This window comes from Schistocerca piceifrons, chromosome X, assembly GCF_021461385.2.
Source record: "Schistocerca piceifrons isolate TAMUIC-IGC-003096 chromosome X, iqSchPice1.1, whole genome shotgun sequence".
NCBI classification, from domain to species: Eukaryota; Metazoa; Arthropoda; class Insecta; order Orthoptera; family Acrididae; genus Schistocerca; species Schistocerca piceifrons.
Window position 1 is genome coordinate 812,007,854 of NC_060149.1, and position 22,586 is coordinate 812,030,439.

At 39.7% G+C, this 22,586-nt stretch overlaps 1 protein-coding gene across 3 annotated transcripts in view; it reads right to left on the bottom strand.

Moving 5' to 3' along the window:
• Positions 1 to 22,586, bottom strand: part of LOC124721986 (cyclin-T-like) — a 117,068-nt gene that overhangs the window by 52,585 nt on the left and 41,897 nt on the right. For 2 of the 3 annotated variants that reach the window (XM_047247157.1, XM_047247155.1), the window contains exons 5-7: positions 16,039 to 16,129; positions 1,489 to 1,683; positions 777 to 873 (exon numbers count right to left, since the gene is read on the bottom strand). In XM_047247157.1, coding sequence (XP_047103113.1) covers positions 777 to 873; positions 1,489 to 1,683; positions 16,039 to 16,129 — 383 coding nt within the window. The remainder of the gene's footprint in view (positions 1 to 776; positions 874 to 1,488; positions 1,684 to 16,038; positions 16,130 to 22,586) is intronic. The other variant, XM_047247156.1, reaches the window with a different exon arrangement.

Below are 22,586 nucleotides of genomic sequence, written 5' to 3' on the forward strand. Positions count from 1 at the left end.
TGAGTATATGACACAAATTTTCTGCACAATTGGCACACTATGGTTAAGAGGATCACTGAGTGCATTACTTTTCAAGTTCAATTCCTGAAATGCTCCATTTTAGATGCTGTGTGTTGTCAAGAAACAAGACCAGTATTCTTAAGCAATTACTGTACCCCACTAAGACCCACATCTGTGTTAACAACACATCATTGCTTCATACAGTCCTGCTCTACTGTGCAACACAGTATGAGAAAATTTTCACAGCATAGACTTTCAACGAGCAAATTGTAACAGCCTAGGTCAAAGACTGCTTTTTTCTGTGTGTGTGTGTGTGTGTGTGTGTGTGTGTGTGTGTGTGTGTGTGTGTGTGTTGGGAGGGGGGGGGGGGGGGGGGTTAACATACAGCTTGTGACATATAGTAAAACCAATTATTAAGGAAATGGTTGTCATAAAAGATTATATACTGCTTCTAACTAAATAAAACATGCAATATATTTTATTGAGGGGGAGGGGAATTACCCCAAATAAAAAATAAAAGAAGAGCATGAGGGGGAGGAGGGACACACACACACACACACACACACACACACACACACACACACAGAAGAGAGAGAGAGAGAGAGAGAGAGAGAGAGAGAGAGAGAGGGGGGGGGGGGGGGGGGAGGGAGAGAGAGAGAGAGAGAGAGAGAGAGAGAGGAGAGAGAGAGAGAGAGAGAGAGAGATTTAAGTGGCAACATTAAGTTGCCACAAAATTCAATTACAAAAGAAAACTTCAGTATCACAGCTGATTTTACCATGTTTAAGCTCTGCTTGGCCATACTGCTGGAAACCAAGACCCTCTCCTGCTGGGTTGGCTCCTTCAGATGGCTTGACTTTCCGAGGTTCTGAATCCTAAATTGATGCAATAATTGCTACAGTATAAATATTTGTAGTTATTACATAAACTTAACATAATTTCTGTGCAAAAATTCATATCTATACAACAAAGTTAACAATCACCATTAAACGTAGCCACACACAGAAACTTATGTTTGTAGTCAAAAAACATTTTGGGGACTTTGCTTCATCTCCAGGTAATTTCCAAAATATTGTGTGATTAATACACACAAATTTTAGCTGTTTCAACAGTTTAGCATACAGTCACAAACACAGTCTTCATACAGTTTCAGAGAGGATTTCAACAAGTATAGTCAAGTACTCAAACACTATATAAAATAATTGAAGCACACACTCAAAAATATCACACACACATCTCGATACTACATATAGATGAAGCACAATTCCAAATTTGAATTACTAACACTTTGCATTACATTGCAATACACTTATTTAAACTAGATGTGCAAAGCAGAGACACACAGGATAGTCTTTTATTGTTGTAATTACAACAGCAAGACAGTAACTGAAACCAGTTTTACGATATTCATAGTAAACTTATTGCAAAAATAAAATATTTACACAAAGATTTCTAAACCTGACATATCTTAACAGATGTGAGAAACTTACGAAAAGAGAGCCTCCCATAGTCGGCGGAATTGGTGCTGTTTGAGAAGCACTGATACTCATTATCTTCCGTTTCAGTTTTGTTGGACACTTGTCAAAAATTACTAAAAATTCTGCTGTCAGCTGTTCCAACTGATCAAGACTGACAGTTTTGTCCACATACCAAAACCAATCTTTTCCTTCATTTGATTGAGGTATCTGTTTCACAGAAGAAGAAACAAAAGTCAAACTGAACTGCATAGTGACATATGAGGGGAGGTGGGAGGAGTTTTAAATTACATTATCTGAAATACATGCATGTGATGGGACCTCCCAGACATAATTTAGCAAATTTATATCTAAAGTTCTTCTTGACATTCAGCTGCCACTACCAGAAATAACAGGAAAGAAGTAAACAACTAATTGATGTGGACATCTGTTTAAAAATAATACAAAAAATTTATAAATCGCCATATATGAACAATGTGTTACACAAATTATATCATACTACTCCTGCTACACAAGGGAAAAAATTACTTATCTGGATGCTAAACAACTTTCTAAGTTCACTACCTTTCCTGCTGGTGTCAGAAGAAAGCTCAAATGTTATACTTTCTTTAATTGCAGTTAACTTGGCGTTAAAAGCTCACCGAGCCAGGTGGTGCAGTGGTTAGCACACTGGACTCTCATTCGGGAGGACAATGGTTCAAACCTGTATCTGGCCATCCTGATTTAAGGTTTCCCATGATTTCCCTAAATCACTTCAGGCCAATTAAACATTTTATTCCAGATTGTTTACATTTATTATTTTATGTCTGCAGAAGACACTACAGCTCTTGTGTGAGTTACTTCGTACAAAAACCTCTTGACTGATAAGCTCATACTCGCAAATACACTCCTGGAAATTGAAATAAGAACACCGTGAATTCATTGTCCCAGGAAGGGGAAACTTTATTGACACATTCCTGGGGTCAGATACATCACATGATCACACTGACAGAACCACAGGCACATAGACACAGGCAACAGAGCATGCACAATGTCGGCACTAGTACAGTGTATATCCACCTTTCGCAGCAATGCAGGCTGCTATTCTCCCATAGAGACGATCGTAGAGATGCTGGATGTAGTCCTGTGGAACGTCTTGCCATGCCATTTCCACCTGGCGCCTCAGTTGGACCAGCGTTCGTGCTGGACGTGCAGACCGCGTGAGACGACGCTTCATCCAGTCCCAAACATGCTCAATGGGGGACAGATCCGGAGATCTTGCTGGCCAGGGTAGTTGACTTACACCTTCTAGAGCACGTTGGGTGGCACGGGATACATGCGGACGTGCATTGTCCTGTTGGAACAGCAAGTTCCCTTGCCGGCCTAGGAATGGTAGAACGATGGGTTCGATGACGGTTTGGATGTACCGTGCACTATTCAGTGTCCCCTCGACGATCACCAGTGGTGTACGGCCAGTGTAGGAGATCGCTCCCCACACCATGATGCCGGGTGTTGGCCCTGTGTGCCTCGGTCGTATGCAGTCCTGATTGTGGCGCTCACCTGCACGGCGCCAAACACGCATACGACCATCATTGGCACCAAGGCAGAAGCGACTCTCATCGCTGAAGACGACACGTCTCCATTCGTCCCTCCATTCACGCCTGTCGTGACACCACTGGAGGCGGGCTGCACGATGTTGGGGCGTGAGCGGAAGACGGCCTAACGGTGTGCGGGACCGTAGCCCAGCTTCATGGAGACGGTTGCGAATGGTCCTCGCCGATACCCCAGGAGCAACAGTGTCCCTAATTTGCTGGGAAGTGGCGGTGCGGTCCCCTACGGCACTGCGTAGGATCCTACGGTCTTGGCGTGCATCCATGCGTCGCTGCGGTCGGGTCCCAGGTCGACGGGCACGTGCACCTTCCGCCGACCACTGGCGACAACATCGATGTACTGTGGAGACCTCACGCCCCACGTGTTGAGCAATTCGGCGGTACGTCCACCCGGCCTCCCGCATGCCCACTATACGCCCTCGCTCAAAGTCCGTCAACTGCACATACGGTTCACGTCCACGCTGTCGCGGCATGCTACCAGTGTTAAAGACTGCGATGGAGCTCCGTATGCCACGGCAAACTGGCTGACACTGACGGCGGCGGTGCACAAACGCTGCGCAGCTAGCGCCATTCGACGGCCAACACCGTGGTTCCTGGTGTGTCCGCTGTGCCGTGCGTGTGATCATTGCTTGTACAGCCCTCTCGCAGTGTCCGGAGCAAGTATGGTGGGTCTGACACACCGGTGTCAATGTGTTCTTTTTTCCATTTCCAGGAGTGTACATTAAGGAGGAACATCTAAGTATAATAATGTGTCACAATTTGATCACAGAACAAGTGTCAAATCTTAAGATACTGTTGCCTAAATCTACACATCCGCACCTTGATTTTAGTTCTGAGGGAGATAAATGGACAACATTTGTCAGTTTATTGTACTTCAATATAACCTTAAAAGTTATTAAGACATACTTTTCTTATTCCACCTCACCTGATTTTCTTTATTATGGAAATGAGGATGCTTGCTATGAATGCTGAGTGACATCAGTCTCTTTATATACAGTTTTTGATAAATTTGCAGCATCTTCAATAACAAATATGAACACAAAATCCGTTGAATATATAAAAACAGTTTAAACATTACTCACAAAAGCCAGTTTTAGATCTGCTTTCGGTCATCTTTCGCCAAATGTGCCACTCATATTGCACAAAACTTTCTCACGGTTAATTTTTCATGTAAAATTTACTACATCCCTTCTATTGGTATGAGTATGATGTCAGCTTTAAACACCTGTTTAACCATCAGTCATTAAGTATTCAATTATAAACTTTACGAATAACTTCATCTGTGGATACAGTTTTGGGATGTTATTCGCATAGATCAGTTTCAAGAGAAGTGTGGCAGTGTTTAAATTCAGCCACCTATTTCTTAACTGTTAAAAATGAAGGTGTGAATTTCGTGCACATGTTCATGAACTTTGGGTAAATTTTTACTGTCCAAAAAAGAAATTTATGGTGATATGTTATTGGAGTCACCTCATTTTAAGAAAACATGCCCAACAAGACTACTTGAGAATATTTGTCAAGAAAAACATCAAGCAGATGAAGTTGAGAGCTGACTGACATTCTCGTGTAATGAGTACCAGCATAACTAAAATGAAACTTCATATATGCCACCATCAACACCATGCAAAGCCAAAAGCTTTTCATCTTGCCCTTTTATACAGGGTGTTACAAAAAGGTACGGCCAAACTTTCAGGAAACGTTCCTCACACACAAATAAAGAGAAGATGTTATGTGGACATGTGTCCGGAAATGCTTAATTTCCATGTTAGAGCTCATTTTAGTTTCGTCAGTATGTACTGTACTTCCTCGATTCACCGCCACTTGGCCCTATTGAAGGAAGGTAATGTTGACTTCGGTGCTTGTGTTGACATGCTACTCATTGCTCTACATTACTAGCATCAAGCACATCAGTACGTAGCATCAACAGGTTAGTGTTCATCACGAACGTGGTTTTGCAGTCAGTGCAATGTTTACAAATGCAGAGTTGGCAGATGCCCATTTGATGTATGGATTAGCACGGGGCAATATCCGTGACGTGGTACTTTTGTATCGAGACAGATTTCTGGAACGAAGGTGTCCCAACAGGAAGATGTTCGAAGCAATTGATCGGCGTCTTAGGGAGCACGGAACATTCCAGCCTATGACTCGTGACTGGGAAAGACCTAGAATGACGAGGACACCTGCAATGGACGAGGCAATTCTTCGTGCAGTTGATGATAACCCTAATGTCAGCATCACAGAAGTTGCTGCTGTACAAGGTAACGTTGACCACATCACTGTATGGAGAGTGCTACGGGAGAACCAGTTATTTCCGTACCATGTACAGCGTGTGCAGGCACTATCAGCAGCTGATTGGTCTCCACGGGTACACTTCTGCGAATGGTTCATCCAACAATGTGTCGATCCTCATTTCAGTGCAAATGTTCTCTTTACGGATGAGGCTTCATTCCAACGTGATCAAATTGTAAATTTTCACAATCAACATGTGTGGGCTGACGAGAATCTGCAAGCAGTTGTGCAATCACGTCATCAACACAGATTTTCTGTGAAAGTTTGGGCAGGCGTTGTTGGTGATGTCTTGATTGGGCCCCACGTTCTTCCACCTACGCTCAATGGAGCACGTTATCATGATTTCATACGGGATACTCTACCTGTGCTGCTAGAACATGTGCCTTTACAAGTATGACACAACATGTGGTTCATGCACGATGGAGCTCCTGCACATTTCAGTCGAAGTGTTCGTACACTTCTCAACAACAGATTCGATGACTGATGGATTGGTAGAGGTGGACCAATTCCATGGCCTCCACGCTCTCCTGACCTCAACCCTCTTGACTTTCATTTATGGGGGCACTTGAAAGCTCTTGTCTACGCAACCCCGGTACCAAATGTAGAGACTCATCGTGCTCGTATTGTGGACGGCTGTGATACAATACGCCATTCTCCAGGGCTGCATCAGCGCATCAGGGATTCCATGCGACGGAGGGTGGATGCATGTATCCTCGCTAACGGAGGACATTTTGAACATTTCCTGTAACAAAGTGTTTGAAGTCACGCTGGTATGTTCTGTTGCTGTGTGTTTCCATTCCATGATTAATGTGATTTGAAGAGAAGTAATAAAATGAGCTCTAACATGGAAAGTAAGCGTTTCTGGACACATGTCCACATAACATATTTTCTTTCTTTGTGTGTGAGGAATGTTTCCTGAAAGTTTGGCCATACCTTTTTGTAACACCCTGTATAACGATCATCAAAGTATTTTTTGCCTGACAGATAACACTGGGATTTCAACGATACTTCACAGACAAACTCCCCCCCCCCCCCTCCCCGTTCCTAGCAAAAATGTTTCCCAGTACAATTATACTACATTACATTTCCTAAAATAATGTCCCATTCACTTTTTTCTCTAGGACTAATCGTTTCAGCATTGCAAGTGATAGGAAAGTTGTGGATTATTAAAAATATTGTTTTAATGTTATAATATTAAAATTAAGATTAACATGTCTTTAAACAATCTGGGTTAAACATAAATATTAAATATGTGTACCAAGTCTAAGTGTGGTAAAGCCTTATTAAGGAACACAATGTGTCCTGAGGGTGTCAGAGAGCGAGGAAGGTAGGCAGCTGGATTGTGGTCATGCACTTCCTTCCTTCACAGGTCTGCAAACTAAAGATCGAGCAAGTGATTCCTCCCTCTGTCTACCCCATTACGTCACAAGAAGGAACTACAGGGTGTTTCATAATATTATGAATTATACTAACCCTCCACAGCATGCCTTATGAATCACTGGTGATGCACTGTGCGGACACACCTGGGGGACATTTATTTCCCACAAAATACATCAACACTACATGGAATGCAGATATGAGTTACTAAGAAGGCTAACAAAATAAATGCAAATGGGCAGAACCTATGTAAATCTCTGCATACTGTTCTACACTGCTAGAGGGTAAGTTGATTCTTAGTCATCCTGTACAGCAGATGATGTATTACTTCAGGAAAGGCAACTTCCCCCTCTATTAGCACTGCTCGATTTTCAGTCTACAGACAGACTATACCTCCTCTACATTTCCTGTCCTGACTTCTTAGATGAACACACAAAATAACTTTACTGACCTCGTTTTTATCGAGTAGTACTGTTTTCAGTTTACTGAATACTACTTATTTGCAGTTGTTAAATGAGCTCTTACGTAAAACTGAGCGAGATGGCGCAGTGGCTAGCACACTGGACTTGCATTCGGGAGGACGACGGTTCAATCCCGCGTCCGGCCATCCTGATTTAGGTTTTCCATGATTTCCCTAAATCGCTACAGGCAAATGCCGGGATGGTTCCTTTGAATGGGCACAGCCGGCTTGCTTCCCCATCCTTCCCTAATCCGATGAGACCGATGACCTCGCTGTCTGGTCTCCTCCCCCAAACAATCCGATCCAATCTTACGTAAAAAAAAGCTCATTAGCTAGAGCTGTCAACTGTTTAACAAACTGAAGAAACTGCCCCAAGTGTTTCATGCTGTGCATATGTACTCAATAACGCCGATTTTACTGTATCTGCTATCAATGGCTGGAATACTTTTCGCAGCTTAAAGGTATCAACCAATTTGAAGAGGCCCAGAGGCTTAAATTGGCTCCCTCCAGTGCTTAATTTCTAAAATTTTAGGTGCCAGAATGCACGTCTTCATCTATGCAACCACCCCCCTACCCCTCTCCCCATCCCCATCCCAGCATAAAAACGCGTTATGACAGTCAAGTTTTTAAAACATAATTTCTTAACCAAACCAATGAGTCCAGGAGATTTAATATAAACAACAGGTGCTACTGCCTGTCATCAAAGCAGTGTTGCTTTGCTCCCTACTTCTGCTCAATACATTGTGGTTCACACAACTGCACACTGTGCTAAGGTGTTTTATTGGCTAAATGCACCTGCATAGTAAGCAGGAGACTTGGGATTGATTCCCGGCCTTAGCACAAATTTTCGCTGATTCCCGGCCTTAGCACAAATTTTCGCTCACCGCATCAGTCTATACGCATAAAATCATATCTATATGAGACCAGTAAAGTCTCTGAAATTGTGTATCTGCACCTGGGTTTGAGGCTGGATCCCGCATTTAAATTTGATGCAGAGGTGCTATTTCAGAACATAGAGAGCCTCCACCTGCCTAGTAAGCAGGAGACCCAGCTTCGATTCCTGGCCTTGGTACAAAGTTTCACTCGCTGCTTCAATCTATGCACATAAAGTACTTCAAAGACTGTAATCCAGACAACATTGTCAAAAACTTTTTCCTAAATTTACAGTTGTTATAAATTTAGAGTTTCCTTTCTTCAAAATACCTCCTAAGACGGGTCACTGAGTCTCATCTTTCTACATTCCTCCAGAACCCAAATTTATCTCCTTACAGGTCAACTTCCCTAGTTGTACCACTCTTCTGTAGACGCTTAATGTTCATTAATGGGATTATTACAATTATCTGGAAGTCAGGATATTTTGTCTGTCTCATATCCTGGATATGAGGTGGAACAGTAGGTTCTCCCATGTATCGTAATAATTGGCTTACAACTTTCAGTGCCTTATCAAATTAGTCTCACTATCACATTCCCATTCCCTTTCCACAATATTTGTTTCACATTTCTTTCCTTTATATACCCCTTCCAAATATTTCCATCCAAATTTCAGCCTTCCTTTCTTTGCTTTGTAATGGCTTACCATCCGAGATCCTTATGTGCATACAGATGCTTCTCTTTTTTCCACAGGTATCTAATTTTTCTACACACGGCATCCTTATTTCCAATAGTCATGCATGGTTTTGTAACTTTGCACTTCCCCATTAGCTATTTAAATTTTCCCAGTTTGCACTTTCTATCCAGAACCCTTTTTAGAAATATGCAGTTACTTTTTTCTGCTTCATTTGCTACATGTTTATATTTTCTCCTTTCATCATTAAATCCAACTATTTCTGTTGGGCCTTGTCATTTTTCCCTAGTTGGCCCTTTGTTGCCTTGACTATTTCACAAATCAAAGCTACTGTTTCATAACTCAAGGCTACTCATTCTTCATCTATCTTATTTCTTAAGACTCTTTTGACTACTTCACCCAGTTATTGCCTAATGCAGGATAACAAACACTGAACAAATTCAGAGACATGCTGCAAGGATTGCAACAGGTCAGTTTAGACCATTCGGAAGTGTAAGGTAAATGTTCGGAGAATTTAAATGGGTATCCTTTTTAAAAGGATGACAAAGTTCTCGCGAAACCCTAGTGGGTAAATTTAGAGAACCTGTAATCAAAGAAGATTGGGCAACCACTACGTTGCCACCGAAGTATGTCTCACATAGCGGTCATGAGAAAAAAGAAGAAAGGTCATAGTGCATACAGAAGCATATAAACAGTCATTTTTGCCCTTGCTTTGTATGCAAATGGAATAGCAAAGAAAGTTGATAGTATTAGTATGAAGTACTCTCGACCATGCACTGCACAGTGGATTGCAGAGTACTGATATAGAACACTCAAAGTCTCAACAACCTTTAATTCTTTCAATTAATACTGGACCTTTCTCCTTACTTTCCTACTATTCCGTAATTCAGCTTGTGTCTGTTTTTAATAACAAAGAAATTATGGTGAAAGATATACATCTACTTCTGAAAATGCTTTCCAATACAAACATGGATTCTAAATGTCAATCTTACAATTATATAGTCTACCTGAAATTATCTACTGGTGCCACCAGGTCTCTTCCAACCATGTAACCTGGTTTCGTGGTTTTGAAGTTACGTGTCGAATACCTTCGGTAACATGTGGCATTCTTTAATGACTTTGTAAGGCTTAGATTTTCACTAACAACTGTAAAAAAACAACCTCCCCCCCCCCCCCCCCCCCTCACCCACGATTCTTGCAATGACTGAGCAGGCATTAATGCACAGGATATGAGAGTGGAACCTCTCCACAGCTCTTTACCTTCACTCACAATATTCTTAGATTGGAGGGAATTTTTATTTTATCCTTGTAGTAATTATTCCTCTACGGAACTGGTTGTAGATATCTTGGTCCAAGTTTACACATTTTTATACAAGAATGATTGTATTCTTTTGCAATGAAATGAGTCGACCAACACACTTCTGTATGTTTGGTCTTACAACACCTCGCACCTAGTGAGTCCCCATTTTTGTTCACAGTAAGGAACTAGATTTTTCAGTTTTTCATCCCTCTGCAGTTTCATATGTATCAATACAGACAATCTGGCTGCACTGAAGCCCATTCATTTTGTTTGATCCAGTTGACAAAGTATAACAATAGATTCTTTAAGTAACTGCACAAGAGTTTGCACGCCTTTCTTTACATTTCGCTAAAAAGGACAACACTGTTATCAATGAAGGTGGTTCACCCATTTTTCATAATCAAGGGGAAAGAGTGCAGATGCTTTTCAATTAACGAATATCATCATCATCATCATCATCATCATCATCATCATGAACAACAGCAACAGCCACCACTAGTACTACATGGACTAGCCACTGTAGGCTGTCCTAGTTGTTTAACAGTCCACCACTTACACAGGCACACCATACTTTGTATTCTGGAAGGTGAATAAAGACATATTTTGTTTTGCTTTGTGATTTAACGGTTAAAGCCAAGGGATTTATATCAAGAAAAATATTGCAGGAGGTTTTCCAACAATCAGATTTTACAAATTGTATAGTTCCTTCTGGCATTGTACCTTTGCGACCTTATTTTTTACATTTAGCAGCATTTAGTATTTAAGAACTATTTTGACAATTATAAATTTCTTCTTTATACAACCGTGAGTAATGAAATCTGAGCTACCTGCTATATTGGAGAAAAGTGCTCACCACCATTGTGAATGAACTGGGAGTCATTATGTCTCGCACTGGGAAGTTCCGTGACAATAGATGGCAGAATCGCAAATCATTTGTCAATTCAATGCTGAACAACTACCAGTGGTCAAAAATACCATCGAGAATGATCTCCTCAATATGTGGTACATAGAATATCATGGGCAGAAAATAACCCCCACTGGATGCTACAAGCATGGAAAACCACTGTTTGGAATGACAAATGACATCTCACAGTACACATTGGCAAATGTCAATAGCAGGGTATAAAGAAGTTGAAAACCAAAAGTGGTAGTATATTCCACTAGCAAGCAAGGTATCATTCAGGCAGGTGGCATAGGTATTCTCTTATGGGAGACAATACATGGGATGAAATTTTAATATACTAGTCATCTTCTCTCAACAAAAACAATAAAATATCCTACTGTCTACAATCATTTGCATCACTTCATTAGCCTACAGTACCCCATACACACAATGGTTTGATGAACTCCACATGAGCATGAAATTGCTTGTGTGCCGCCCCCCTCACTGAGAAGCTGAGAAAATTCTGGTCCTGTGTAAAATCACTAAACGTGTCAGAGATTTCTATACTCTCACTCTTTGGCCACATTGATGTGGCAATAGAAGATGCCAAGAGGACAGCTGATGTTTTAAATTTCCCATATAAGAAATTTTTCATACAGGATGATCGTACAAACATGCTGTAGTTTGACCAGCACACAGACTCGCATATGGAGGACACAGCAACAGGCATCCCTGGTGTAGAAAAGAAACTGAAAGAGTTGAAAACAAATAAGTTTCCAGGTGTGGATAGAATCCCAGTTCGGTTCCACAAAGAATACTCTATGGCATTGGCCCCTTATTTAGCTTGCATTTATCATGACTCTCTCACTCAGAATTAAGTCCCAACCGACTGGAAAAAAGTGCAGGTGCCTTCTGCATATAAGAAGGGTGAAAGGACTAACCCGTAAAATTACATACCGATGTACTTAACATCCATTTTGTGCAGAATTCTTGAACATATTCTCAGTTCGAATATAATAAATTTCCTTTGAATTGGAAAATCTTCTGTCCATAAATCAGCAGTTTTAGAAAGCACTGCTTGTCCAAAACAGAACTTGCCCTTCTGTAATACAATATCCTGCGGACTATGGATGAAGGGCAGCAGGCAAATTCCATATGTCTAGATGCCCCACCGCAACTGTTAATGAAGGTACGAACACATGGCTTAGGTTCCCAGATACGTGACTAGCTTGAAGACTTGTTAATTAATACGACCCAGTGCCTCGTCCTCGACAGTGAGTGTTCATGGGAGACAAGGGTATCGTCAAAAGTGCCCCAGGGAAGTGTGACAGGACTTATTATTCTCTATGTACAAAAACAATCTGATTGAGAGGGTGAGCAGCAACCTGTTGCTGTTTGCTGATGTTGCTGTGGTGTATAGGAAGGTTCAATTCCATTAGGAAGTTTGTTCACCACAACCACACAACAAGTATTGCAAGCAAGGGAAACTCAAGCATTGGTTGTATAAATCTGAAAACATTTATTACTATTATTACTACTGCATATCAATTTTCAATCACAGAGTGATCATCTTCAGCGCAAGACTAAGTCCTGTGAAGCCATATAACCATGAATAAAAAATAACTTCAAACGTGTGTTCATCGCAGAGAACATGCCAACTAGCAATTGGCATATTCTTTACTATAATTAGGTTTGAAGTTATATTTTGTGCATAATTAGATGTGCAATAATAATAATTCAAATAGCTCTGAGCACTATGGGACTTAACATCTATGGTCATCAGTCCCTAGAACTTAGAACTACTTAAACCTAACTAACCTAAGGACATCACACAACACCCAGTCATCACGAGGCAGAGAAAATCCCTGACCCCGCCGGGAATCGAACCCGGGAACCCGGGCGCAGGAAGCGAGAACGCTACCGCACGACCACGAGCTGCGGACAATAATAATAATAATATTAATAATAAAGGTTCCAAATTTATATGACCAATGCTGGAGTTTCCCTTGTCTGCAGTATGGAAAGGTGTCATGTTGAGTCACTGTAGGAAGACACAAGATGACTTCGACAAAATTTCAAGTTGGTGTGCTGATTGGCAGTTAGCTTTAAATATATAAAAATGAAGGTAAAAGCATACAGAATTCCCAGATATGTGAGTGGTGCTAAGTCTTCTTAAGTAATGAGTAGATGAGTAAGAAAAGTGATCTCATAATGTTTGAATACAGCATTAGCAGTGTGCTGCTTCACACAGGTCAGGTTGATTAAATATCTCGGTATAACATTGCAGGGCGATATTAAATGAAATCAGCATATAATGTTTGTAGTAGGGAAGGCAAATGGTCAACTTTGGTATATTTAGAGAATTTAAGGAAATCATGGCTCATCAGTAAAGGAGATGGCTCGTAGAACACTAGTACGACCCATTGTCAAGTATTATTCCAGTGTTTGGGATCTGCACCAGGTCATATTAAAATATCAAAGCAATTTAGAGATGGGCTGCTAGATTTGTTACTGGCAGGTTTGATCAACAGCAAGAATGGAAATCCCCTGGAGGGAAGGCAACATTCATTTTGAGAAATACTTTTGAGAAAGTTCAGAGAACTGGCATTTGAAGTTGACTGCAGAACGATTCTACTGCCACCAAGACCCACTAAGATAAGAGAAATTAGGGCTCATACAGAGGTACAGACAGCCATTTTTCCCTCACTCTATTTGCAAGTGGAACGGGAAAGGAAATAACTAGTAGTGATACTAGGTATCCTATGCCACCCATTGTACAGTGGCTAGCAGAGTATGTATGTAGATGTACATCGTTAGTCACAGCAGTTTTTTATGAAACTGAATGAAGAGTATGGATATGTTATATATTACTGCAAAGTACGCTTGTTAAGGCAAATGAAATGTCTGGAATGAGTTTCTGATGTAAGATCCACTATTGCTGAATTTCTGAAGAAAAATGGAAAGCAAGAACAAAAATTAGAGAATCCACAATGGATTGCAGACCTTGCATTTTAAATAAGGTGAGAAGCAATTTATTTCTGATTTCATGGCGACAATGGATGCATTTAAAAAGAAAAGTGCACTGTGGAAGGGACAACTTCTAACGAGGAACACCATACATTTCCTTAAGTTAACTGGCATTAACCCTTTTACTGCTACAGGCCTGCTCTCTGCATTCTGTGGTGAGGACAACTTTTATTATAGCTCTACTGTTTGCCAAATGCTGGTACCTGTGCTGAGAGATTTTTCAAAAACCATTAGGTGACAAAATTTGATTTTTGTACATCTTACAGGCTGATATCTTCACCAAACTCCTTTTCATTAGGCGTCATACTTACTGTGCCGCATCAAATTGAGTACAACATTGCACATAATTTTAAAGTGTTTGCAGAGGTAAAAACACACTGGTAAACTTCACATGTGGTTGAGTTTAGCTCGTATAATGCAGTGAACGATATGGACAAGATATTGAAATTTTATTTAAAATCGAAGGCAGTAAGATATCTCATTTCATTTTTCACCCCCCCCCCTTTTTTTTTTTTTGCAAATGATATCACACAATGTGGCACATATGTTTTATTTTAATTATTCAAAATTTTTTTATTTGCCGAGATATGGAAGTAGCTCATCTGAAGTAATAAGAAGTTGGCAGCTAAGGATGCATACAGATGTCCAGAGCACTGTAGGGAAACACAAATGGCATGTGTATACACATCCACAGCACCTGGAGAAGAGTGTAGCAGGATGTGTAGAAACACCCACAATAGCGGAAGTGTTAAAGGAAACATGAATTTTGAACGATCTATTAATGACTTTCAATAATTCCAGCAAAAGCTTCCTAAACATCTGAGGCCACAGCCTCTCTTAGACCTGTTTTTGAGCTGTTTTCGAGACACTTAGCCATTTCAGCTGAAAGAGTCCACGTGCATCTGCAGACAAAACTGGTAATCTGTAATACAATTCCTGTTTAAAAGACAAAGACTTTTGCATTAAAACTGTCCAGGAGTTTTATGTTGTGTTCCTCGGGAAGCATTTCCACGTCTGCATCATGAAATTGCAAATATTATATCAATGTTTCGATCAACATATGTACATGAAAGGTGTTTTTCAATTATGAAACCAAAATAAGTCACTGTTATGTGGCAACCTGTGTGATGAAAAATCTGTGACACTTTTCTCATGACAACAGTTTGTGCCATACATAAATCTTATTATGTCTTCAGTGCACTAGAAATAATTACGTACTACTAAAATTTGTTTTGTTTACGACCTATGTTGTTGAGAAATGTAAAACAAAGCCGCAATCCACGCTTTTGCAGTTACCTCTCCTTTCCCTCCTCCCACTCAGACAGCATTGTGTGGTAGAGGGAGAAGTGTGCACTCGTGTGAGGGATTGACACACTTGCACAAGCACTGCATGTGAACAGAGTACTTGACTGCCCCTGTCCTAACTTCAAATGAATTGAGAACGTAAAACATCAGCAATTCTATAAAGTGAATTGGACCTCATTCCTCCCCTGTCTCCATTATTTGGAAGAGGGAGCTGATCAGCAATGGATCAGGATAGCTCCCATAAACTTCTGATTTCCTCCAGTTTCCTTACCATTATGAATCACAGTCATGAAGAGTGAAAGCTGATTTTACTTATTATTAGGTAATAGTTTCAAATTCAATTGTTCATGACTATAAATAAAAGAAACACCAATAATTTAAGTGACACACAGCACTCAATTTTCCATTGTCCTCCCATTTTGCATTCGAAACATATTTCACTTACTGCTTTTAGAACAATCACAGAGCACTAACTCTAAATAAGAAAAACTCCAACAGATCAGCTGATGCATCAGCCCATATTTTCTAGAACAACCACTTTTACTCAATTACAATTCATCAAAACTTTGTGAAAATGGTACAACAATGTTGTATGGAGATGGGAGGGAAGGACTGGGGTGGGGACTGAAAAACAATGTTCCTTTATATTATTCCACAAAACAAGTTTTCCTTTTAACATTCAGATATCTAAAGAGCTTTAAAAACAGCTACAAAATAAAGGTTTCACCTTACCAGATAAAATTTAGCAAAGAAAATAATGAGTAAACATACCTCCCAATTTGACCACTTGCAAGCCAAGTGAATACAGAAACACGCCACAACAGTTGGTTTGTATTGAAGGCACATCGTTGTCAAATGGAGACTGTAAAAGTTATATACAAGTTACTGCATTAACACTTCAACACAAGTTCTGCATTCATAAATCTACAATTTAAATGAGTAAGCAATACATCCCATATTTCTATCAATCAAATGTATAAAATGTGACGTTTAAGTGTTAAAATAATTGAAATTACAGAAGAACAGAGCGAATGCCCTGAACTTGTGCTTATCTTCAGGGAGCACAACTCCCAGTACCGCCAGCAAAAAAACCTAAAATCCAAAATAAAGAAATAGAAAATAACACTCTTATCTTTCAGAACTATATGTTCCTTCTTCAGAAATAAAAGGATGACTAACATTCCTCAACCAATCACTCCTTCCTCCACAAAGAGGGATTGTGTAGCTCGTAAGGCTACCAGCATTTTCTATTATGTTACTTTCTGTTTCTGTTGGCAATAATGAAAGCTGCATTTCCAACCATCAACATATTGTTGGTACCAAATTACATATCATTGGAATGCAGAGTGAGATAATTAAATTATTTACAGCTAATATTCTGTCACTAAGCCAGTTGCACACAGCACCAACACGATAGATTCATGATAAATTCATAGCTTTTTCCGTAAGTTTAATAAATACAACAGATACACATAACAGAGACTTTAGTCATCAACAAAATATTCTCCTTTACTATTTACAACAGTCTGCCAACACTGTGGTAGCTTTCCGATTCCACAACTGTAGAAATCGCGTGGTTTTGAGGCGAAGTACTCAATGAGTCAAGTTCACAGCACATTTTGATCCAGAAATGAAGTTCCTTGAAGGTTATTTGACAGAGCAGAAAAGGTGAAAATCTGAGGGTGCAAGATCAGATGAGTAAGGTGGGTATGGAATCAGTTCCTAACCCAACTCATGTATAGTGCTTTTGTCAGTCTAGCAGAATGCGGATGGGCATTATTGTGGAGTAGCATCACTTCACACAGTCTTCCTGGCCTTTGTTCTTGGATTGTCTCTGCAAGACATCTTAGTTATTGACAATAAATGTCAGCAGTAATAGTTACACCTCAAGGAAGCAATCTGTCACTGTCGCTGTTCCACCAGATGCATAACATTATCTTTTGTGGATGCACGCAGGTGATTTTTGTGGGAACCTGCTGCTTTGTTTGGGTTCAATCATTCTTTTCTTTTTCTTAAGTTAGCATAAAGATACCATTTCTCAGCACCAGTAGATAGGAATGTTCGGTCTTGTTCACAAACCGATTGATGATGAGCACGCAGAGATATGCATGTATGGACAACTACTGATTTTAGTGATTTTGGCTTAAAACTTGCAGTACCCTACACCAATTTTTGAACCTTCTCCACTGCATGCAAATATCGCACAATGGTAGAACGATCACAGTCCATCACATCTGCCAATTCTCAAGTACACTGCTGTATATCATTGTGTATTAATGCGTTTAAACTATCTTCATCACACCCCAAAGGTCTTCCTGAACATGGAATGTCAAAATGATTCTCCTCAAAATGAGAAAATCATTTTCTTGCCATGCTCTGTCCAACGCCAATATCCCTGTACACAGCACAAATGTTTCTGGTTGTCTATGCCGCTGTCACCCCTCTATTAAACTCAAACAGAAGAATATGTCAGAAATGTTCCGATTTCTCCAGTTGGCCCTCAATTTTTAGCATCCAACGCTCCACTCCCAGAAATGTTCCGATTTCTCCAGTTGGCCCTCAATTTTTAGCATCCAACGCTCCACTCCCTATCTCCAAATAACAAAATGATGATATGTTAATTCAAACAGCAACAGTAAAGTACAAGTAAAAAATTGCAATCAATAAGTAATCCATAGCAACTGGAATGACAACATGCAAAACAAACACTCCAGGAAATTATGCACAAACCTAATATAAAATGCATAGCACACTAATACTCACTTTTGACAGAATCAACTACATTTAAAACAAGAACCATGTTATGATACCATGAGTAAGGATATGATGCAGCAAGATTATTATTCTAAATTTACATATGAGGGTGGTTCAGTTAAAGGTGTTCACATCAAATATTTCCAAAACTTTTTAAGATATCACGATTTTACTTTCACCACGATGAACTGTAATGAAGTCCTCATTGAACAACATCAAGCCTTTTGTAATAGCAAGTATTAACTGTGCCACTCAGAGGCCAAACTGACTAACTCAATTTTTTTAATACTTTTTTTTTTTTTTACTTTTGATTACGGAAACCTCACAAATATTTATTTGATTACGGAAACCTCACAAATATTTATATTTTCAGTGGCCAAAATGATTAACTCCATTCATTTAATCTCGCATCCTTAGGTAACAATACTTTCCATGGCAACTGAACATTTTGTTACAGCTTTCAGAGGCCGAAGTGACAAAGTTTTCTTATACATATTTCCACAGAGTCTGCTTCTTCATAATTAAGTATTCCATCCACCCTCCTCAATACCAATTTTACATGATTACCCCATTTCATCTTGCTTTTAGTATTGCCCCTAAATGCTTTTACATAAAGTTATCATTATCAACTGCATATTATAAATGAAACTTGTACGTATAAAATTTTGATTGTAATGATTTCAATAACAGCAAAGGGTTTATGTATCTATGCATGAATGGCAAGAAACAGAAGGTTCTTGGGGGGCCACAAGAGGGAGATACATGCCTGTAATAGCACATAAACTATGCAACAGACCACATGCATATACTGGCTTACTCAGGTTTATGCATGGATCAGAAATGAAAGATAAAAATTATGTTAACCATGATGAAACTTCTACCAAGTTCTGCAACCGAAGTGGACATCACTGATTTTCGATTTTTAATGCCTGGAGGTAGCTATCTGCCAAATGACTCCAACTTTGGTATAACTGAATCCGAAGTGAAAAAGAGAGAAAACCTCTCACCACAAGACTGGAACAATGTAATTCATTACTGCAAAACAAAGAACCCCTTCGTAGTAGTTGAAACAAATCACAATGATTTTTTATCTACAAAGACTCTTTAAGACGCCATAACAAACAGGCAGAAGACAGTCGATTGGTTGTCAGTAAATTAGCTTGACACACAATGGATTCTACTGGGAAGATTACTACCTTACACTCTACAGCAGAAGACAACATCTGTGAAGATTTTTCAGTCCTTATAGCAAATTTGAAGAAATCCACAGCAGGTCACCAACCTGAATTTGCAAATGTAAACCTGGATACCCTAGACAAGGAAAGGGTTAGGACATCTAATATTCCTCCTGAAGTATTGTATATTCCTCCTGTGAACCATGATTACTGAAGAAACTAGTGACCACTTGTGAGGAACTGTGATGATTAGTCATACTGGAAGTTAAAATGGAATAAAAAGTGAACTTTTTCAACAGACAATGTGATTAACTGCTGAAAAAATACAAATGTGACCTTATTCTCTGTTTCAGTGATTATCTATGTTATGTTTTCATCAAATTTGTACATCACACAAAATTACAATTACCACAGCAATATTATGATGAATTGAAAAGTGAGTTATAATTTAAAGCTGAAATATGCATTTAACTTTAATCTCTGTTTCTGTTGCACTGGAGTTTGTCAGTTTAGCCTTTGAGTGGCACATTGCAGATACATCACTACAAACTTTCCTTTTTCAATTAAACTTAAGTAATTTCTGTTGCTAATACCATAGATCCCAAACAGACAAATTCAGTGTGCTTTACTCTCCAAAACCCGATAAGGAGTTTTGGAGAAACAGAAATATTTAAAAATTAGGATTTGTCTGTCTTGAATAATCAGTTTTTTCTCATAGTGTGCAGGAGTTCATGTTAATCCTATGGACCTCCTGTGTATAGTTGGTTAGGCACACCAGCTTGGTACAGTTAAAAATTTAATGACAGATATGAAATAGTTGTAAAAAGTTACTGATCACCAGCTAACAATGATAACAGTTACACACAATTATATCAGTCTTGAAAGACAGGTGATTGTCAAAAATTGAATGGCTTTGTTAAAAAAAGAAAAATGAGTATCAAGACTGTTAAACAATATCTTTTCATGAAAAAAATAACATTTTAATTTCAAGATACACACTTATATTGCAAAAATACATCAGCAACAGCAACAAAATGGAAATCACAAACAAAAGTATTATAAAATTCCATTAAAGTCATCAACAGTTTACAGCAGTACACTTTTGCACTTGGTAGTCCAAGGAGTTCTGGAAAGACTGATGAGATTCCTTCAATAAGAATGTACCAATATTATCACTTCAGCTTTGAACTTATCCCAGAGAAAACAGTCCAATAGTGCCACATTGGATAGCATCCGGGCTAACTTTTAACGCTTTGACATTCTATCCAGTGACCAGAAAAGAGCTGGATTAGCACTTTCCTAACCACACGTAAACAGTGAGCAAGGAACCCGCCATGCTGGCATCACATACATCTGTTTATATCAATGCGTACTTCCCATAGAAGAGTCAGTAATGCTTTGATAATAAATTGTGTGTATAGTCAGGAGCTACAATCTTTTCAATGCAGCACAGCTGCATCTACATCCAAATCCACACTCTGCAAGTGTACAGGGCATGGCGGAGAGTACTGTACCGCTACTGGCCATTTCCTTTCCTGTTCCCCTCACAAATACAGTGAGGCAAAAACAACTGTCTTTATGCCTCTGTATGAGCCAAAATTCCTCTTATTTTCATGGTGCTTACATGGAACATACATTGGCAGCTGTAGAATCATTCTGCAGTCAACTTCAAATGCTGGTTTTCTAAATTTTCTCAGAAGTGTTCCTTGAAAATAACGTCACCTTCCTTCCAAAGATTCCCAATTGAGTTTCCGAAGCATCTCCGCAATACTTGCACATTGTTTGAATCTACTGGTAAAAAAATCTAGCAGCCCACCTTTGGCTTTCTTCAGTGTCTTCCTTTAGTCCGACATGGTGCAGATAGCGAACACATGGAATGGATTGCACTTGTAACCTTTACAGACAAACCACAATTTCCTAAAAGTCTCCAAATAAATCAAAGTCTACCATTCAGCTTCCATACTATCATCCTTACATGCTCATTCCATTTCATATCACTTTGCAACATTATGCCTACACATTTAATCGATGTGAATGTGTCAAGCAGCACACTACTGCTGCTGTATTCAAATATTATGGGTTTGTTTTTCCTATTTCCATCTGCATTACCTTACATTTTTTCTACAATTATAGCTAGCTGCCATTCACAAGTAAGGAGCAATTACACAGCCTCCTATAATCCCACACTGAATGTTCCCACTTCACTGCCTGCCATGTTCAACCTGCCTCAACTACAGTGGATTTTCACACACCCAACAATGAGTATTTCTTACATTCAGCCAGAAGCTGTTTTCAAACAATCCTGACAGAATTATTCCACAGGTATTCACAATTTCTCTGACGCTAACATGCTGATACCAATACTCTAATATTCTAATATTAAATACAGCTACGACAAAGATTATACATCATGTTGGCCATTTCTCATGGAGTGGTGCATCACCAACACACTTCACAAGGCCAAATCATCATAAATGAATACTACCAGGAGGTTCTTCGTCACCATTGTGATGCTGTGTGGTGCAAATGACCAGATCAGCGGCCAGCAAAAAATGGCAGTTTTATGGTGATTAACATTTCTGTCCAATCTGCACATCTGATTTGAACTTTCTTCACCAAGAACAACATTCCTGTCGGAAATAGCTGCATGTCACTTTTGGCTATTTCCCTAGTCGTTAATGCCCCTGAAAGGAACATGATTTTGGGGGAAGAGAAGATATCATGTGGAACACAACAGCCCAGCTGATCACCATTCCAAAAGATGTGTTCCAGAAGTGTTTCCAACAATTGCAGAAGTGCTGGGAGAAGTGTGTGCATTACCAAGGAGACTACTTTGAAAGAGATTACGGTATTGTACCTCAAAATCAATAAATGTACACTACTGGCAATTAAAATTGCTACACCATGAAGATTACGTGCTACAGATGCGAAATTTAACTGACATGAAAAAGATGCTATGATATGCAAATGATTAGCTTTTCAGAGCATTCACACAAGGTTGGCGCCGGTGGTGACACCTACAATGTGCTGACATGAGGATTGTTTCCAACCGATTTCTCATACACAAACAGCAGCTGACCGGCGTTGCCTGGTGAAACGTCGTTGTGATGCCTCGTGTAAGGAGGAGAAATGCTTACCATCATGTTTCCAACTTTGATAAAGGTCGGATTGTAGCCTATCACGATTGCGGTTTATCGTATCGCGACATTGCTGCTCGCGTTGGTCGAGATCCAATGGCTGTTAGCAGAACATGGAATCGGTGGGTTCAGGAGGGTAATAGGGAACGCCGTGCTGGATCCCAACGGCCTCGTATCACTAGCAGTCGAGATGACAGGCATCTTATCCGCATGGCTGTAACAGATCGTGCAACCACGTCTCGATCCCTGAGTC